The following is a 19624-nucleotide window of genomic DNA, read 5'->3' as shown; positions in this document are numbered from 1 at the left end:
TTTGACGAGCTGTCCCTCAGGAACGCCAAGGCAGCTCAGCAATCACCAGGAGGAGGACCCCGGAGGGCCCTGTAGGGCTATGAAGCGTGCCCTGATGGAAGGTTTGTCAGGGCTACCCGATCTGGCATTCGGGGGGAGAAGAAGATTGTCTCTCTTTGTCTGTATAAACTTGACCTAAGCATCAGAGCATGTGCAGGCATTATGAGGAAATGTGTTGTACCTTTCTCTGAGAAACACAACAATAGCACAGTGATCTGAAGGTAAAGGGCAAATATTTCCTTGGTCAGGGTGCTTTCTCTCTTCATTAGTGTCCCTGCAGGACTGACTCACACACTGTCTAAATACACTGGGCAGCAAAAAGAGAATTCATCTCTTTGCCCTCAGGCAATTATACCACCTTGTCAAAAGAAATGAATAATAGACACTGTTTTCAATGAATCAACTGCTAATGAGTGATTTGAATGGTGCATACTGCACACCGTGACGCGGGGGAAATGGTAAAGAGGAGGAAGGCTGAACTGCTTGCCCCTGAAATGTCTTACAACGATTCAAAGTGTAACAGCCAAAAGGGAATGGGATGTTCTTTTATGAAAAAGTTACTGGCGATCCCCTGAGCGACTGCTGAAATAGCAGCATGTCAAAGTGAGGAAGATTGTGATGGGAGGTCATGTAGGATCGAAAGGACCGTTTCAAGAGGAAGAAGACAATAAGCTGGCTGTGACAGGCTGTGTTTGAGAAATCGATAAGCTCTGCTTTTGCTCCGTCTCATTTCAACACCTGAAACAGAACAAAGTGTGGAAGCCCAGCCGAGTTCCCCAATTCTCTCTACTAACATCATTGACAAAAGCTTTTCAACCCCTCTGGAGGTCAGAAGCCAGTGTGCTGCCTGCCGGTATATCATCACACGCTACCATACTCCACATATCCACTGTTTCTATTTACATTTTAAAAAAGATGCCCATACAATGTCCCTGCAGTCCAGAGTAGAATAAGGATTACATGCATTTTGCAATGATAAGAAAAATGACAGAATCTTTTTTTTTTTAACAAAACCTGCCAGAATGGCTCTCGTGAAAACCATGCCATTCCAATTTGGCTGAATTTGATGTTTTCACATCAACTTAAGATTTCATGGACTTTCCAGATGAACTCTTAAGAAAACCCTGTTAATGTCAGCCAGCTAAAACAAGGTTAGCCAACATCACACACACGTGTTAATTTGACTTTACAGTTGAGTGCCTCATACATGTTATATGTGCTCAAGAGGTTTGGTATCAGTTCACCGATTCACCGGCAGCTGGCACCTGTACTACCACAGCCTGTATGACCTACCCATAACCCACCAGCAACAGCAGCTGTCATCGCTGAGTGTCACCGCTTTGCCCATGTGACTGTACTACAAGGAAAGAGAGACGAAACGCCTTTAATTCAACAGCATACGGACACGAGCAATGCAAGCTGGACTCTGTATAACTGAGAAGGTAAGGCATTTTTTTAAGAGCATAGTTTTACTTAGACTTCATGCTGTGAAGCCGCAAATACAATGCCCCTTTTAAATCGGCACACTAGCCATTATCCATGCTTTGATGCACTTTAATGCTCTTCAATTTCCACTGTCCTAATAAAAGTTTACATGAAAGAATGTCAGTCTAATAAATGTGAGTTACATCACAGTGATAAGTGTTCGGGTTCATGGCTGGGTCTCTGAGAGGATATTTTTTTTGCCCATAGGGACCGGTCAAACCAGAAATAACACTTCCCCTTCGAGAGCAGGCACCGTGGCACAAAGGCAACTGAAGCCTGCATCTATTACACCACCAGGGAGAAAAATGTCCTGAAGAGACTGTTTTGACTTTTGGCGGAGTGTCAGCAGTTCAGATTTCATTTGGGGGGGTTTCGTATGCGGAGGACTACAGGCAGCCAAACAGAAGGTCACATTTCTACACTGCAATCCTGGCCTAATACTGAACCCTCACTCCAGTGACCTGAGCATGTTTTTTTTCAATCACTATCCGTAAACCAACAACAGAGGGCTGGAAGAATCTGGTTGTAAATGTGTTGACATAGGGGAAAGGTAAAGAGCTGAAACACAACCAGTGGGCTAAATATAAACTACTCAGCAGGCTTTCTTTCCACTGGGTAGAAGATAAGGAGCAGCACTCGCAGCATCAGTCTTCCAGACCCATTTCTTGTAGTCTGGGGCTCGCTACCTCGTGGGAAGGAAACACAGAGACTGCAACCCACAGCCCTGCTTATTTCTTTGTTGGATAATAACACATCTGTGCGTGTGCTCGAGCTGCACAGTCTCCCTCTCCTTCATATCCAGGCTTTAAACACCGGTTCATCTGTGTTGAATGATACATTTCCCCGTCCATTATTCAAGTAAAACATATGCTTTTAAGTGATAATGAGTATAATAGTCCTGTCATTTTAGACCAGTACATCAAGAGGATCATTTGCAGCTTATTAGTAATATATACACCCTTCTTATGAAAATGAAGCCCACTCTTTCATGTTTTAGAGGATTTCTAAAAAACATCTTTTTCCTGTCCTTTGCAATACACAATGCTGCTAACGTTTCTCTGCTGCAAACCCAGCTCCTTGTATTACATCATTCAAACCCTGGCTGCCTGGCAAATTCGCACTCCTACATCAAACTTGCAGGCCACAGACGGGATGCCACTTTGATCAAATTTAAGTAAAATGGACTTGCCGGAGTTTGAAAGATCAATACCGCATTAATAACACCTGGCCGAGGGAGCGGAGAAGCCTGCACTCTGGCTGTCGCTGCGACGTGGGAAAAAAAGAGACAGGCAAAGGCTGGAAACTGACTGTAAATCTTTTAGTCTAGGCGTCTTTTCCGGGATGCTGGAAGGTCTCACGTTAACCCTGAGGAGCCCAGAGTGGCGGCAGCTCCAGCCACTTCTAGCATCAGTGTCACGGTTGAGTCACTCTGTACTGTAGGACCTCCTTTGCATGGCAAGACCTCCGTGCCTGATTTACAGCTCTTACAGGCAGAGCCGCTAATGAGCTAGGATGCAGATTAGCCCGTGTAAACTCACATAAATGTAAAAGCAAGGCATGCAGATACATTAAAATCCTGTATTGTAATCATTATGCTCAAACAGTGGCAGAATATAAAACAGAATGCATGTTTCAAGTTAATAAGAAGAAGAAGAAGAAGAATTCCCTCCGAGTGGTTCATTTCAGAGATTTTTTGGCATGCAGGATTGGCCACACATGGCAGAGGAAGCTCACGGCAGAAATAATCCTGCTTTTGGGCAATGCCCTCTTCTCAACCTGCTCTTTTTCTGCACCAGAAACATTACTCCCAACCTGCACTTCACCTTTCTGAAGAGCAGACAATCCTCCGCCTGAGTAGGCCGCAACTCACAAAGCCTATGACGACAAAGATATACAGTTGTGACTGATTTAGACACGTTAACATGTGATAATTAAAAACGAGAGAACAAAATTCTCAGCAGGATTAATTGAGCACAATCGTCACAAGATGTGTGTGAGCTGCAGTATAGCATAAAGAAATGTCTGCAAACTCAGCACAGCAAAAACGACGGTGAGATGCTTACAATAACAATGAGAAATGAGACCAGCTCAAGAGAGAGGAGGGCCCTGATTGGGCGAGTGCTGCCAGTGATGAGGCGTACCGATCACGTCCCATGGCATTAAGAGTCATTTTTTCAACACTACACTTCACTAGATGGGTGTGTTTCATCACCCAGTCTTGTGAGATGAGTGAGCCAATCGGGGGCTGGCTCTCCTCCACATAGCCCAACATTACAATGGATCAGAGACAGAAACGCTGCAGAGCAGAGGACTGATCTCACGCACCCTGTTTAAATCACCCAATCGAGTGCTGAAGGCAGAAAGGACACACAAGCCCTGCAGAAGTCCTGCTGTGGCCTCAGCCGAAAAAACAAAACACCCTGACAATGTATCTGAATGAATCCCTCCGTCTTTCTCAGCTTGCCCCTCTGAAAATTATCTCCCTCTTTCCTTCCCTTCCAATCCCTGGTAAAGTTTTCCATCTGCTCTCTGAATTACTGCCCATGGTCCCGCAAAGATGGAAATCAACCAGTCTTTTCAGGAGTCTGATTTAGGCCCAATCCCCACCGCCCCCCACCCTCTATCCAGAGATGGTGGCCTGGCTCCTGCGGGGAACCCTTCCTCTTTGTAGATTTTCTGCAACTATGCGGCGCAAGGCAACATTTTCTACATGATGGTTACATTTGTCCCTCGAATAATTCACAAATGCATATCAGGCTCCTAGATTTGTCTTCTTTTAAGTAAAGCCTTCTCTATACCATCTTTAATCTCTTTAGAGTTTGTTTTCTGTCTGTTTGCTGCATGTATTAGGGTGTCAGTGCACCTGTTAACATCTGATTATCTGGTTGGATTTTTGGCAAGAAAGTGTAAAAGAATAGGGGGAAATGCCCATGGTGACGTCTTCAAAAGTCTTGTTTTTTTCGACAAATTGTCCAAAAACCCAGAGACACTCAGTTTACTATCATGCATTGCAAAAAAAAAGTGTCAACTATTCACATTCAAGAAAATGGAGCCAGCTAATGTTAACATTGACATTTTTTACAAAAACGATTATTTGATGATCAAAATATCATTGCAGCTCTAATTCCTTTACACGTGCTGGTGTTTTCACCTCGATCCAAGTGTTATATTACTCAGAGAAATAAGCAAAAAGGATATTCTGCCTTAGCTTTAAATCAAATCAGGAAATGAGTCATGAGACACCGGATAATTACACCACTCAGTTGACAGCATTTGCTGCTAATAGAGGAGACAGATGGTAAGTTAACATTCATTCAACTCCCATAAGACACAACAGGAGTGAAAGTGTCACATTTGGCTGTACAGAAAAAATCAACAACACATAGAGAGACAACGGGAAACTGGAACTGAATAACCTCTTTGTGTCTGAGAAAATATGATGCAAATGTGATACTTTTTCCTCTGATCAACCTCATTACGGTCCTGTGCAGCAGAGGGCCTCTATATTTCATAGCCACTAATAATTTCACATGCCTGAACTGACAGCGTGGACAGACGGCAGCATAAGCAAGAAAGAAAATATGGATTGCACCACTTGAAAAAGACAAGAAATCACACAATCACAGCAATAAAGGCGGGAGTGTTAATCAACGGAGACGCTGAGAAGATTGTGGAAGTCAAGGCTGCATTTATGCTCTTTAATTTCCTCCTATAGGAAAGAGGCAGGTGGAGAAGCATTAAGGGAGTCACGCCAACGGGATCAGAAGCCACAAAAACAAGCAGCGTTAACCATTAGCTGCTAATGGGAGGTTAAAAGCGCAGATGGCGAGGCTTGAAACACTCCAGTTAACAAACTAAAAAACCAACAGCATGTAAATTTCAGCTGACAGACGTAGTGAAGCATCAATGTTCCATTCAGCTCCTTTAATTACCTGTGTGAGATTTAATCCTTCATATGTCTCAACCGATTCCCCTTAATGATCTGCTCCATTCACTCCTTGACAATACACATCCTGCTTGCATGGTTTTGTTGTTGTTGTGTTGCTTCTATTAAAATAAGTGTTATGATGAACATTAGATTTTCCAGTTTCCACTGAAACTCAAGCACTGTGCCAGCGAGGAATACAAATAGTAGCCATAAAGGCAATGGTCTCTAAATGATCAAGCTTTTTTTCCAACATGCATGTGACAAACACTGTGACGCAATGCTATACAGTGTTGAAGCAGCCGGCAGTGTAAATGTTATCAATATTTGCCTTGTTTAAAAATCTGCAAAGATATGGGTGCGCTGCGTGTCAGTGAGACAAAGAGACTGGAACAGGCCCAAGTCCTTTTTTTTTAAATATCTAGGAAAATACAGCTCTGTAATTACATTGCACAATGACTAACAGAATTCAGGGAATAAAAGGAGATTTTGAAAACATGAATGTGAATGAATATGAAAAGGTCCGTGACATGTGTCATTCTTATAAAAGATATTTATTTTTACCACTCCGCCCTTCTTTTTCCATCTCTCTGATATGTGGCTGACTTTCAAAACTGGATAATGAAATGGGAAAATGTCAGAGGATATTTCTAAATGTCATCTTAAGAAATTGCATGATTTTAAGTATTTAATCTGAAAAAACACATTCTCCCTATGTAACGATCCACTTAATTAACAAAGAAAAATAAAATAATGACATTTAACCTGTGAACATGTATCATTATATATAGAGAGGTGATCAGTGAGAATGAATGTGTGTTCTACAGCTAGACAACCTAAAAGACCGGAGGCAGCTCATCACATCAGGAGAAAGATCCAGCAGCTTTGAGAATTAATCTGAGCTATTTCCCAACAGTGGAAGGCTATATTTGGGGATGTTATAATAACAATTTGGTTTAAAAAGCAATAAGCGGTACAACAATCCTCGTTCAGATGTTGGTTAAACTTCTAGAGAGTCACTCTTTATACAACTATACAACCCTGTCTGTATGAAGCAGCTCAAGGCTTTGGTCTGTGGATGTCACATTGGTTCAGGCTATTTGGGATTTGAGAGAATCATCTAAATATCATCTAAATTAGGGAATGTCGTTAATTGTGTTTTAAGGGGGAAAATTGTAGCTCAGAATGAACTGATTTCTAACTTTGGATCACAATGTCAAACACCTTTTAAGGCTACCTGGTGCCTTTAAATATGCTTGAGCAATAGCAAAAAAAAAAAAGAAAAAGAAAAAGCAGCGTAGTGCAGAAGATTGTGTTGTTTTGGGAAATGGGAGCTTTCCCAGAACACACATACGCAGTCCTGCTAAACAACCAATATGTTTGAAGTCTGGCTCAAAGAAAACTTAAACAGTTCACAAAGTTATTAAAGAATTGATGTATATTTCCTGCTGAGAGGAATAACCCTGTGCCATCAGTGAGCTGCAGAGAAACGCAGCACCGCGTTGAGGAAACAGGGAACAAAGTTGGCACCTTCACCAGATTCGCTCCACTTTAGCTTTCAATGAAGTTTCATCCACATGTTTGAACTTCCCAACCACGTTTAGGAGATCTGAGGAATCCGCGTCTTACCTGTTGGCCCCTCGATGCCATCGGCGTAGATCTGAACAGTCAGAATCAGCAGAAAGGCGCAGGTGTTCATCGTGTAGCTGTTTTAGTCCACTTTAAATGTGCAAAAGGAAACATTTCATTCACTCCGTGAAGCTGAGCTGAGCCCATCCACTCCCTCAGCTCTGACTGGGATGAGTTCCAGAGACACTGGAGGAGACAGGGCAGAGCTGGTTCTGCAAACTGACGTCAGGGTAAACAGTTCAGGGAGAGATTTCTTTCTTATGACCACTTTCCTTCCCAGCCTCCACTTCTGTGCTGGTACAAAGCATGAGCAGGGCTCCTCCAAGCGACAGACAGCAGCAACGACACTGTGTGTGTGTGTGTGTGTGTGTGTGTGTGTGTGTGTGTGTGTGTGTGTGTGTGTGTGTGTGTGTGTACACATGTGTGTGTGTATATGTAACATGACAATAAAAACCTGTGCAATACATTACACATTACACTGTGCAATAATAGTTAAAAATAGTTAAAAATAGTTAAAATAGTGTGTTGTTTTTTCTCTGTCTGTAAATTATGCAATAATAGTGTTAAAAATAGTTAAAATAGTTGTTTTTTTCTCTGTGTAAATATAATATTTGTGTGTGTGTGTGTGTGTGTGTGTGTGTGTGTGTGTGTGTGTGTGTGTGTGTGTGTGTGTGTGTGTGTGTGTGTGCTTTTACACATATATATGTAACATGACAATAAAAACCTGTGCAATACATTACACATTACACTGTGCAATAATAGTTAAAAAAGTTAAAAATAGTTAAAATAGTTGTTGACAATTTTTTCTCTGTCTGTAAATATAATATTTCAGTTATTGTTGTTTTTTCTACTGTAACATGACAATTTTTTTTACACTTGCTTATTTATAAAATACTTGTTTTATTTTATTTTTATTTTTTATTTTTTATTTTTAGTGTGTGTGTGTTTTACACATATATATGTAACATGACAATAAAAACCTGTGCAATACATTACACATTACACTGTGCAATAATAGTTAAAAAAGTTAAAAAATAGTTAAAATAGTTTGTCTTCTTCTACTTATTTATAATAGTTGTTTTTTTTATTTTTTTTTTTTTTTTTATTTTTATGTACTATGTCTCTTGTGTGCACTTTACGCTACGCTGTTGTAAGTCTGCAAATTTCCCCACTGCGGGACTAATAAAGGATTATCTTATCTTATCTTATCTTATCTTATCTTATCTTATCTTATCTATATATATATATATATCTAGGCGTTCAGAATGGGGACATTTTTGAAAAGTGTGTAAATCTTTGCCGGTCTTTACATCTTCAAATGGTTGTTTGAGGCTTTGAATTAGATATTTGGGTTTTGGATTGGGTTGGGTGTTTTAAATGAGTGAGTCAAGACAAGAACTTTATCTGGACACAATGCATTTTAGGATTAAGACTTGGTTTTTTATTACAGTTACAGTGACAGTTAAAGGTATGTAGTGACTGTGTTTGAGGGTTAGGGAAAACCCCCAAGGAATACATTTAAGTCAATGCAATGTCAGTATAAATGACAAAAACAAGTGTCTATGTGTGTTGGTGTGTATCTGGGAAAACAGTGACAAGGTGCTGATCTCTTTCTCTGCCTTTTCATCTATTTTGGATTAATTTTAGACATTTCTTAATACAGCCCAGTAACTCCTAAAAACCTGTCAACATGTACCCAGCAGCACAGGTACAGGAATATCAGTATGACAGCAACAGGTTGAGGAGAAAATACTCGTTATTTAAAGCAACACACGTAGTTTGTCACTTCTGTGTTAATAATGATAAAGTAATTCTCACTTTTTAACATCATATCAGCGATGTGAAATCTAATTAATCCAGCTATGCATAATAAAAAGTTTGTGTCATATTAGCTGCGTTTTTACAGCTGCGGTTAGCCATGGGTTATATTAAAACAGGACAGACGGGTATGCATTTCATTCACACCTCCTCCGACAGGTGCTAAGCATATTTCTCCATACATTAGATAGTCTGTCATGTTGTGTGCATTGAATCTGCATTTGAGAGGTTACATTTTTCTTCTCACAGCTGATCATGTTTGTTGGAGAATACCTGACAGAAATCACTCTTGGCTTTTATGTTCAGTGTTGTGTAAATATAGCAAGCCACTATGACTTTGACGTGTACAAATAATTCTTTGGCATGTCATAGTCTTAACATGTTAAAAAGCATAAATCCTGTATCAGATTACGAGTTGGTGGAGACTAATGATGCTGCAAGATGTCCTGCGGTATATTATTACAGCATCACACAGCCTCTGAGATTCACCTTTGAAATTGTTGGAAATGCTGATGCTGCATGAACCAAGGTGGTGTTGAAAACATGGCCGGGCTGACACGTTTAGCAGTGGATCCAAGAATCCCAATTGGATCAAGATACCATTATGTCGGCTATTCATCATTCATTTTGTTGTCCTGTGCAAACATTTAAGATGTGGATTTAATTACAGGGGGCCAACAGACGCATCTAAAACGCTTCCAACATGAGAGCCAATCTCTAATGTTGTTAGCCCCGAATGACAGATGAACGATGGATTCCTCAGTAAATTACTTAATTTAACCAAAGGAGCACAACCTACATCAAGCTAACACCTGTAATTACACCCGCTTAAAGCATGGCAACCATTTTGCGCGCTGGTATACAGAGTAGCAATTTATTTAAACTGGAGTGTATTTTGGCCTGAATTCGTTCTAATGCATGATCATTTAATGTGCAGTAAATCCAACAGGATGTTTCAAAACACTGTTCAAATCCAACAACAGGACAGACGTCAGCATGATGCTGACAGCTGCACTACGATGAATGTCATTTTATCGGGTATTTCAATAGCTGCCGCTTGTGACCCCTCACAAACAACTGCATCTGCAAAGGCACAGAATTTTATAATATCATATTATTAGTTCTGAGGGATGTTGTCCAAGGCTGGCTATCAAACCAACACTGTCTATCACACGGCCTCTGCCTGCAGCATGGTTCTTAAAAGGTAAAAAAAACATCAAATCACAGGACAGCTGTTGGAATACCCTTTGAACCTGTGACAGAGATGGGGAGTGTGGTGAGATATGGGACTCAGTGGAAGAATAAACAAAACAAATCCGTCTGCATGTCTAATATATTGGCTTCCTGCAGTGAGCACTCTTCCTATCTGTACTCAAGTCAGCCAACACCAGCTTTTTACAATTCTTATCAACAAGCTGCTCCCGTTAAAATATCAAACATAAAGGTTTTTATTTCAAATATGATCATTATGTTACAAGGTCATTTTGGACCATTTGTGTCCCTTTTCATCATAATCTCAATGCATTATGTTTTTTTGTCCTGCCAATGTTTTTTCTTTTATAAAGAGAAAGGGGAAAGTAAAATAAGATTATGTATTTGCAGCACATGTTAGTTAAATCCTGCAAAAAGCAACAGCACACCAACAGTCACAATACTTACCTTGTATTTAGTTCTCACTGTCAAGAGTTTATTCTTAAGACATTGAGTATTTAGTGCATAGATCTTAGACAGCTCTTAAGCATTATAACAAGGACCTTAATAAAAGCCTGAGTGAGAAATATTTCACAACATCCAAATTCTATCAAATTCAAAACACAAGTGTAACTCACAAAATGTTCATTTACAAATAGCATTGGAAATTAGTTATAAAAGTATGAGGAAAACATTTTCACAAAGACCTGAAAAAGTTGCAAATTACTTTAGACAAGGGAACATCTTATGACCAAAGATCATGAATATAAACAAATGTTATATTTACAGACACTTGAGAGGCGTCATGAAAATGTATTTTGTCTACAAATACTAACACAAGTTACTGTTCCTTAAACTATATTCAGTGGACAAAATAAGTTGTGTTTAAGGATCGCAACTAACCATTATTTTCATTATCAATTAAACTGTTGGTTGTTCATTGCAGATCATTTCTTATTTATAAAATATAAGAAAATAGTAAAAACAATACCCAAGGCAATTTCCAATAGCCCAAAGTAACAGCTTCATATTACAAAATACTACAAATTCTGTTCGACCAACAGTCCAAAACCCAAAGATAAGACGAATAAACCGGAAAATATTCACATTTATGAAGCTGGCCTGAGTGAACTTTGGGATTTTTCTCTTAGAAAATTACTTCAAAAATGTATTTGATTATCATAATTGTTGACAATGAATTTCCTGTTGGTTGACTAATCAATGAATTGACTCATCATTTCAGCTCAACTGTGTTTAAGTAAAATGTTAGGAAGGCATGACTAAAATGCTTTATTGAATGTGTCATTTGCAGCCTCAATGCAAGAACAAACCTGTGCCTGTAACACCGCTGCAGTAACCAAAACTAAAGTAACCTCAGTATTTACTACATATGGGCATACAAGGGGAGAAAAGTAGAGTTTGACAAGTAACGTCTTCAGGCCTCAGAAACAGTCCCTTACTTAGTCTAGCATCCATTTGAGATTGTTTCTCTACCTCACTTACTTTTATGTTTCTTTGATGTCTTTCTTCCTATAACCACCTTGTCAATAACACGCAAGCCGGCTGTCTCCTCTACCTCCTCACTTCTAAGGTGATGGTCTTCTTGATACTTAACATTCCTCTGTCCAGGCTCTTTGTGGATGTCTAAAGTGTCCTCACCTTCCTGTAACAGCCTGCAAAGCTTCCCCAGGTTCCCCGTCTCACTGCGCTCATGTTCCCTCTGCAGCCTGGCATCATGGCCGACTCTGTCCGCCCTGCCAGCTCTGATGTGGTGACGCTGGGCCGTGGGGGCAGAGAAATGGGTGAAGAGCCGAGGGTTGATGGGGAGCTGAGCGTAAGATGCAGCAGATAAACCAGTAGCAGAGAGAGGCTGGATCATGGGGCTTGTTTTGACAGGAGACAACAAGTTGTGGGTTTCAATGTTTGACGGGTTGTGACGGTGAGGTCGTAGCTGTTTCAAGGACAGAGCCTTGTAGGAGGTGCTTTCATCACAACACTGCCTCCTCCGCTCCTCCAAAATCTCATCCAACACTGAGGAAAAACAGGATAATTGTCAATATAATCCACTGGTATACCACTGTATGTACCATACGGTGCCTTTGACAGCTTTCTCACCATAAACATTGTTATGGATTTTGTTCCCTTCATCCTGGCTGCGCTTCTGGTCCAGAGCTTGTTTCACTGAGTCTAAAAGGCCAAACATCTTACACAGGGAATTAAGTATGACGGCATCTGACAAAACAAAATCATCAAAAGTCAGCTACAATGATTAATACGATTGTCAAAAGCACCTAGAGATCACTTTTTTTTATTCAATCAATGTCCATGAATTTCCCTCTCAAACCAGATTTAGCTGGTGGAGCCTTTATTTAAAATCATTATAAAATCTGATTTACTTTTTTTTTTACTTAACTGACATTTAACTTAATTTGAAGCAATTATTTTCACAGTCCAGTGGTTAGCCCTCACCAGTCTCCTGCAGGTTGGACTTCTCACTGCGCACCTCCACTCCTTTAAGAGTGGCTAATAATTCAGTCTGGAGACTGGACAGGACCTCCCCCATTAGCCCAGAGTCTGCCACACCCTTCCACAGGCTCAGTACTCCATCTAGAGAAGGTCAGTTAAGAGAGCCATTATTATGATATGTGGTGACCTCTTTACGTGTGTATGTGTTTGTCTTTTCATATAATAATGTTGAAATACCACAGACGAAAAAGAGAAACTGGTTTTGCAGAGGTGATTTGTGTATGTAGGCTGTGGCATTGGACAGTAAAAGAGATATTACACAATTGGCAGAAAGGGCAAAGCAAACGAAACAGGAAATGTAGGATTAATGAGATGGAGTGTCAGGGTTGGCGAAAGAAAGAACAAGGATATAATGAGATAGAGGAAATGGGAAGGGTGTGACACTTGGAGAGAGGATGTTAAATAGGTGATAGAGGTAGAAATGAAGGAGCAAGAATATGGTTTAGAAAGAGCTGAGGAAGGAGGACAGGGCAGATTGGAGGGAGAGTAAAAAATTACTTGGGATCCGTACAAAACTGAACCAAATAGACGTTGAGTATCTTAGGGTGATAAAATGTCAGAGGTGCTCAATATCTTATCTTGAAAGAAATGCATCCACTTTCACTTTGGCTTAAATATCTGTCAAGATAAATGCCATATACCCATGGAAAATATTCCAAATCCCATTTACAGCTATCTGAAGCTAAATTCATATATTTTTCCATGTGGGAATGTACACTTATTGAAAGAAAAACATTTCTGGAGATAGAGGAGAGTAGTTATAGGCTGAGTACGTTTCGTTGTGACAAGCATTACCACTTGTGCAGTGAGGCACTGGAATTAGCCATTCACACAAAAAGATCACTTGAGGCTATTTTACCTACTGTGGTCCAGCTGGAACAATGCCTAATCAGGTCACCTTTAAAAGCCCTTAAATCAAAGCTAAGGTCTCTGCAAGAAAAAGCCGACCTTAAAAAATGTCAGATGCCGTCGATGGTAATATAAAGGGATGTGACTTTCTGCTTTTTAGTGGTAAGCAACTTTTAAGGTCAGTCTGTACGAATGCCATCCCACAACTGCAGATTCAGAGGTTTCATTGGCTCAATGTATCAGAGGTGTCAAGCAGCAGTGGCTGCAAGAGACACAAGGGACTGACGGACTGCAGGTAGACTGAAGTTAATATTCACAGTCGTCATTGTTTTTCTACTATTATTTTTTCATTTATTATTCATGCAATGTTGGTTGAAATTTGAATCTGAATGTTTCATTTCTTTTCTCAACATTTAACATTTCCACCCATATGGATAGTTGCAAATTAGGAAACATGGCTTGCAAATGCATGGCCTCTGGAGGACTGAAGGTCAGTGGGCCGAACCTGTTTCTCCTCCAATAATACAGAGGTGTCTAATAAACTTTCCAAATTAAGCTCCAGGACATTGCCCTTGGTCGACTGACAAACATGTTAATACCAGAAGTAAATGCAACTTCCCTGAGTTTCTAGTGGAGGTTATAACATCTTCCACGTGCCAGTACAAAACAGCGATATACCACTAGAGCGCAAGACTTTTCAACAGAACATATTCCCATGTGGTGTCTCCTATTAAAGTCACAGTGGAGCTCTGCGGGTGAGTAGTTTCCTGCTGTGTGCCATATTTTTGCAAGTATCACATATTATGTGATGAATACTAAACAAGGCTAAAGTATAAAGATGGCTCTTATATTCTGTTTCTTTTTAATGTCCCAGAAAAATTTATGGATTCAGCCTCAACAGTTCATATACTTTATTTGTCCTATCAGCCAGTCCATTTCTTAGATTTTTTTCTCTACACAACGCTCTTCGTCATCCTGTTCAAGCTGTTTAACAAGCACCCTTATATCCTCTCTTATATTTACCAGGTGTGTCACCCCTCTTTCTCTTGCCACCATGTCCGTTGGCTGTTTTGGGATTTCCATCCCGGGCTGGAAAGCTGCTCCACTCTGCTGTTGCACTGAACTTCTCCTCCAAAGGCTCCTCTACCTCTGCTGCATCATGCGCAGCCTCTCCTGAAATTACTACAAAACAGAATACACTGTAAGTAAAGAGCATAAACATCTCATATTACAATTGGACATGAGTTGGCAAATGGAACACTGGCAATGAAATCCAACTTTTTTCCCCCTACACTGTTATGTTTTTTTCCCGTGCAGTGGTTGCGTATTAAGGAAACCGGTGTGTTTATCAAACGGTATCTTAATGTTCCGCTCATTTACTAATTCCTTATTGTGCTTGAGCTGGAACAGCATGTGTAAGATATTACCATTCTTGTTTCTTATTAAGGATAAATCATATCCAGGTGGCTTAAAAGTTTTTGTATGCCGCATATCAATCATATACTGAAAAAACAGCAGCCGGAGCATATGTGAGATAAAAAATGTCAACTGTAAATGCCAACTGAAATCTACCTGTCAGGGGAGGCACCTGTCCTCCAACAAGGTCAAGAGCCAGACATGACGGGCTTGGCTGCACTGAGGTCCCCGGAGGAAGCCGCGTGCTGTTGATCAGCACATCAAATTTAGTGCTGCGGCAGGTGTTGCTGCACACAGTGTCATGCTGGTAGAAATCTATCTGGCCGGAGTCCATCATTTTCCTGCGGGGGGAAGAAGCAGGTTAAAAGAACACCACAGAGCATCCAGGGAAAGTAGAGATTGAATTTGTTAAACAATCCCAATAGCTTTCCAGAGGTTTGTTTGACACAAAGCTTACTGATCTGACCTCTGGAGGAATAAAGATCAGGGCAGATATTGCCTATTGAGTTTGTATATTGACTCACAGTAACGGCAAGAACAAGTGCAAACACGATAAAAGGGTAAAGAAGTCTCACTCAGCAGCTTGCTTGCGTGTTATTTGATCCTGCTTTCATAATAATGCTCCTTATAGACTACCTCTGGAATGTCCTGGCAAACCCCAGCACAGACAGACTTGACACAAGTGCAAATTATATGAATGAGATACGATGTTGACTTCATTAGATTGAGGTACTGCAAGTCTGACACTTGAACGCCAATGCAACACAGTAATTACATGTCATGCAGATTTACAGTTAGCCTCAGTCGGCAGCTAGGAGGAACAGGACAGACAGAAAAATCCTGTTTTCGTTTTATTTTCACAAGTCTACCTTAGCATAACACCTCCCAGTCTGATGGCCCTTTTCCAGTCCTTCAGAGTGGCTTTCCCTGCCAGATGTACAAACTGCTTGGGACTGATGAGCTGGTCATTGAACTGTAGGAAAAGAAGAACACAGAATATGTATATGAAAGCTGTTGTAAGTATGCAGAGAGGAGAATAAGACAGAAATGTGAAGATCATCATGTCTGGTTAAGTGAAGAAGGCTAAACTATGTCAACATACTTTGACACATCTGACGTTGATTCCAGGGCACACAAACTTCTTAAATAGTAGAACTGCTCTGCTGTCTCCACAGGTGATGGGGTAGCCATACTCAATCTCCTCTCCTTCTGCTTTACTGTCTTCTAACATTCACAAGCCAAAAAAAACAAGCAGCAACAGTGTTGTATAATCAACAGCAAAGCATAAGTTCAAAGTATAATTAAATATTCTGTCTTAACAAAATAGGATTGCTTCATGCACAGCATTCACAGGAATACCTTCCTGTTGTGGTTTAATGTCAGCAGTGAAGGGAAATGTCTCTGAGTCACTAACCATCATGTGTCTCTATGGCCAAGACCGTAGTGCCAGTGTCAGCAATGTCATCCTTTATCCTGCAGAGGGCGACAAAAATTGCTCATTTAACAGAATAATGATTTCATGAAAGCTGAGTGTTGAATATTTCTCTATTTGCAAAATATGCAAATAGCTACTGCATATCTAACCTTTTTGAAATGTAAATCCTCACTGTCATATTCTTTGATTCAAGCCTTCATTGAGCTGAATATAAGCAGCATTGATGTAGAAAAATGTAACAGGATATTCCTAAAACATTATAATGATGAAAAAAAAACGTGTCTATAAATGTATACAAATATGTTTGTATGTTAAAATGTGCCTCTCTGTTGGGTAACACAGCAAAACATTGACTGGCCCTTTAATGATATGAGCCATGATGTTACCCGTGCAGGATGGGCTGCAGGTGCAGGAGGACTTGAGTCTTATGGTTGTTGCCACTGGACTCCCCTTCCTCCTCCTTCACCGTCATGAGATCCCCCGAAGACAAAGTGACCTCAGCAGCCGCCATCACCCCTCCCCACAGAGCTGCACGCAGAGAGGGCCGAGCACGCATGTTAACATCCAGATCACACACAAACAGGCATGCAGTGATGCTATTTAATGCACACACGAGTCAATGAAAGCCTCCCCCAGCAGTCTTTTCTGGCATGCAACTGTCATAGAAGTGAATCCCTACTTAAAATGGTATAATCCTCAGATGGACAGGCCTTGCTTCCTATATTGCTGTTAAGAATGCACATTCATTTCCAAGATGATGGGACAAAACCTTACAGTTTAAACTAAAACCCATTCTAAAAATGGTGAAGCAATATAATAGCTAAAGTGCGCATGAATGTTTTCCTTAGAGGGAAGTTCTCAAATCAAATATTATCAGCACTGTGTTATCCAACCTTGTTGCATTTAGGCAATTTATTTTGCTCTAAGTATGGTACCAATAAAAGACCTGTTGAACAAATATAGTCTGCAGGAGTATTGGTAATCATCAAATCCTAGTTATTTTTTGTGTCTGATGTCATAATGTTGAGTACATTACATTACATTACAGTCATTTAGCAGACGCTTTTATCCAAAGCGACTTACAATCAGTAGTATATTACATATCATTCACCCATTCACACACTGATGACAGGCTACCATGCAAGGTGCCACCATCAGACTCTAACTAACATTCATGCAACATCCAGTCCACACCAACTTGGGGTTAAGTGTCTTGCCCAAGGACACATCGACTGCTGAAGCCGGGTATCGAACCACCGACCCTCTGATTGGAGAACTACCTTGCTCTCCACTACGCCACAGCCGCTGAGTAGGCTATATAGTTAATCCTTCACCATTTATGAAAAGGTTTTTAAAATTATGTATTAAGGTCCTTAATAACTGGCTATATAGGTGTTGAGAAAGAAACTTTTTTTTTTTAATTGTTCAAATGTTATTAGAGTGTCCACTGGACTACTGTCTATGGTCAGATCAAATAAAAAAAAAAGGGGTAAAAATAAATAAATGTAAATTCCCTCCCTGGCAAACAGTTAGAGAATAATAATTAATAAACTGGTACTGCATTAATTCCAAGTATGATTAATTATTATGAGTAATTATTCTCTCAGTCCTACACAGCAGGAGAAAAATGGAGAGAAAAGATGAACAAACTGTCTGTTATCTTATTTCCATGGTCAATAAACAAAACCAAAGCACCTTTCCATGCATTGAAGATCTTACTTCAATGCATTGATCGACATATTCCACATTATATCAAGCAGCCCTTGTTGGATCAACTTCTGCATGGACAGTTGCGTGTCTTCCTCACCCTCCAGGTTACACACTACCTGTACTTTAAAAACAATATAGTCATATTTTACTTACCTTTTCTTTACAGCAATGGGTAGTTCATCCTCTTTGCCTGTCAGAGAGACAGCAGAGCATGCGTCGTGCTGCTTGGTTTGCATGAGAAGCATCTGTCCTGCTGTCACGACAAGCGGTTAGTTCGCACGCAATGTGTAAATCGGTCAAATGGCACGGCACGGCTCGGGTTGAGCTCTGAGGCTGGGTACTGCATATACTGGGAGAGCTTCAGAAACATGTTTTTAAAACCCCAAAGGAAGTCGTGCATTTATTTAAATGGTATAAAATCCCTCTTGGTAGGTTTTAGACTCAACAACATGTGTTTGTGTTGCCACTTGTGTGGGTTCATTCTGTTGTTTGTCATGGAATAAAAGCTGTTTAGTGTTGGGTGTTTTTGTTGTTGCCTCTATTTCACCAGCAGGTGGCAGGCTTTGCACTTGCAATTTCAGCAAAGTGATCAAAAGAAATATAATAATGTTGATTTTAACCTTTTTTTTTTTTTTTAAATGGCCATGGAAATAAATATATTCCTACGGAAATTGATAATAAGAATATGGCAATTTGAGGTGCAGGTTCAGAGTTGCCATATTAACAAACGAGAGTAAATCATTAGTGCTTTCTATCTTATTTTGTTGTATAGTATGTGTATTTATTGTCTGTGTAGTTGTATAGTATGTGTATTTATTGTCTGTGTAGTTGTATAGTATGTGTATTTATTGTCTGTGTAGTTGTATAGTATGTGTATTTATTGTCTGTGTAGTTGTATAGTATGTGTATTTATTGTCTGTGTAGTTGTATAGTATGTGTATTTATTGTCTGTGTAGTTGTATAGTATGTGTATTTATTGTCTGTGTAGTTGTATAGTATGTGTATTTATTGTCTGTGTAGTTGTATAGTATGTGTATTTATTGTCTGTGTAGTTGTATAGTATGTGTATTTATTGTCTGTAGTATGTGTATTTATTGTCTGTGTAGTTGTATAGTATGTGTATTTATTGTCTGTGTAGTTGTATAGTATGTGTATTTATTGTCTGTGTAGTTGTATAGTATGTGTATTTATTGTCTGTGTAGTTGTATAGTATGTGTATTTATTGTCTGTGTGTAGTATTGTATTTATTGTCTGTGTAGTTGTATAGTATTATTTATTGTCTGTGTAGTTGTATAGTATGTGTATTGTCTGTGTAGTTGTATAGTATGTGTATTTATTGTCTGTGTAGTTGTATAGTATGTATTTATTGTCTGCAACACTTGATGGGGATCAATAAAGGAATATAATAATAATTACCACTAAACTACTGGTCTCAGATCAGCCCACACCTACAAACCAGTCCGCCCCTAGTTGGGAATGGAATGCTTGAGATTGTTGGATTGACACTAACAGAGAACCAATGAGAGGTCGAGCTCACGTCTCGTGGCCAATAGTAAATATCCTGTATTTTCTTGACATAACTTTTTCCTGCAGCCAGAAGC

General features: G+C 39.9%; 2 protein-coding genes across 2 annotated transcripts in view; both read right to left on the bottom strand.

The window, feature by feature from the left end:
- Positions 1-7279, bottom strand: part of ptprub (protein tyrosine phosphatase receptor type Ub) — a 147625-nt gene extending 140346 nt beyond the window's left edge. Inside the window, exon 1 of the mRNA XM_054622258.1 lies at positions 7079-7279. Within this exon, the coding sequence (XP_054478233.1) occupies positions 7079-7148 (70 nt within the window). The 5' untranslated portion in view covers positions 7149-7279. The remainder of the gene's footprint in view (positions 1-7078) is intronic.
- Positions 7280-11582: 4303 nt separating this feature from the next.
- LOC129110130 (glucocorticoid modulatory element-binding protein 1-like) lies at positions 11583-16824 on the bottom strand. Its single transcript, XM_054622309.1, has 9 exons — positions 16700-16824; positions 16293-16351; positions 15981-16102; positions 15748-15851; positions 15035-15219; positions 14486-14635; positions 12557-12694; positions 12203-12319; positions 11583-12118 (listed from the first exon to the last, which is right to left on the bottom strand). Exons 1-9 carry the CDS (start codon positions 16822-16824, stop codon positions 11583-11585), a joined length of 1536 nt encoding a protein of 511 aa, XP_054478284.1.
- Between the last annotated feature and the right edge of the window lie 2800 nt (positions 16825-19624).

The sequence above is a fragment of the Anoplopoma fimbria genome, chromosome 20 (assembly GCF_027596085.1).
Source record: "Anoplopoma fimbria isolate UVic2021 breed Golden Eagle Sablefish chromosome 20, Afim_UVic_2022, whole genome shotgun sequence".
NCBI classification, from domain to species: domain Eukaryota; kingdom Metazoa; phylum Chordata; class Actinopteri; order Perciformes; family Anoplopomatidae; genus Anoplopoma; species Anoplopoma fimbria.
The sequence above is the reverse complement of the archived record's forward strand: the minus strand, read 5'-3'. Positions and strand labels throughout refer to the sequence as shown.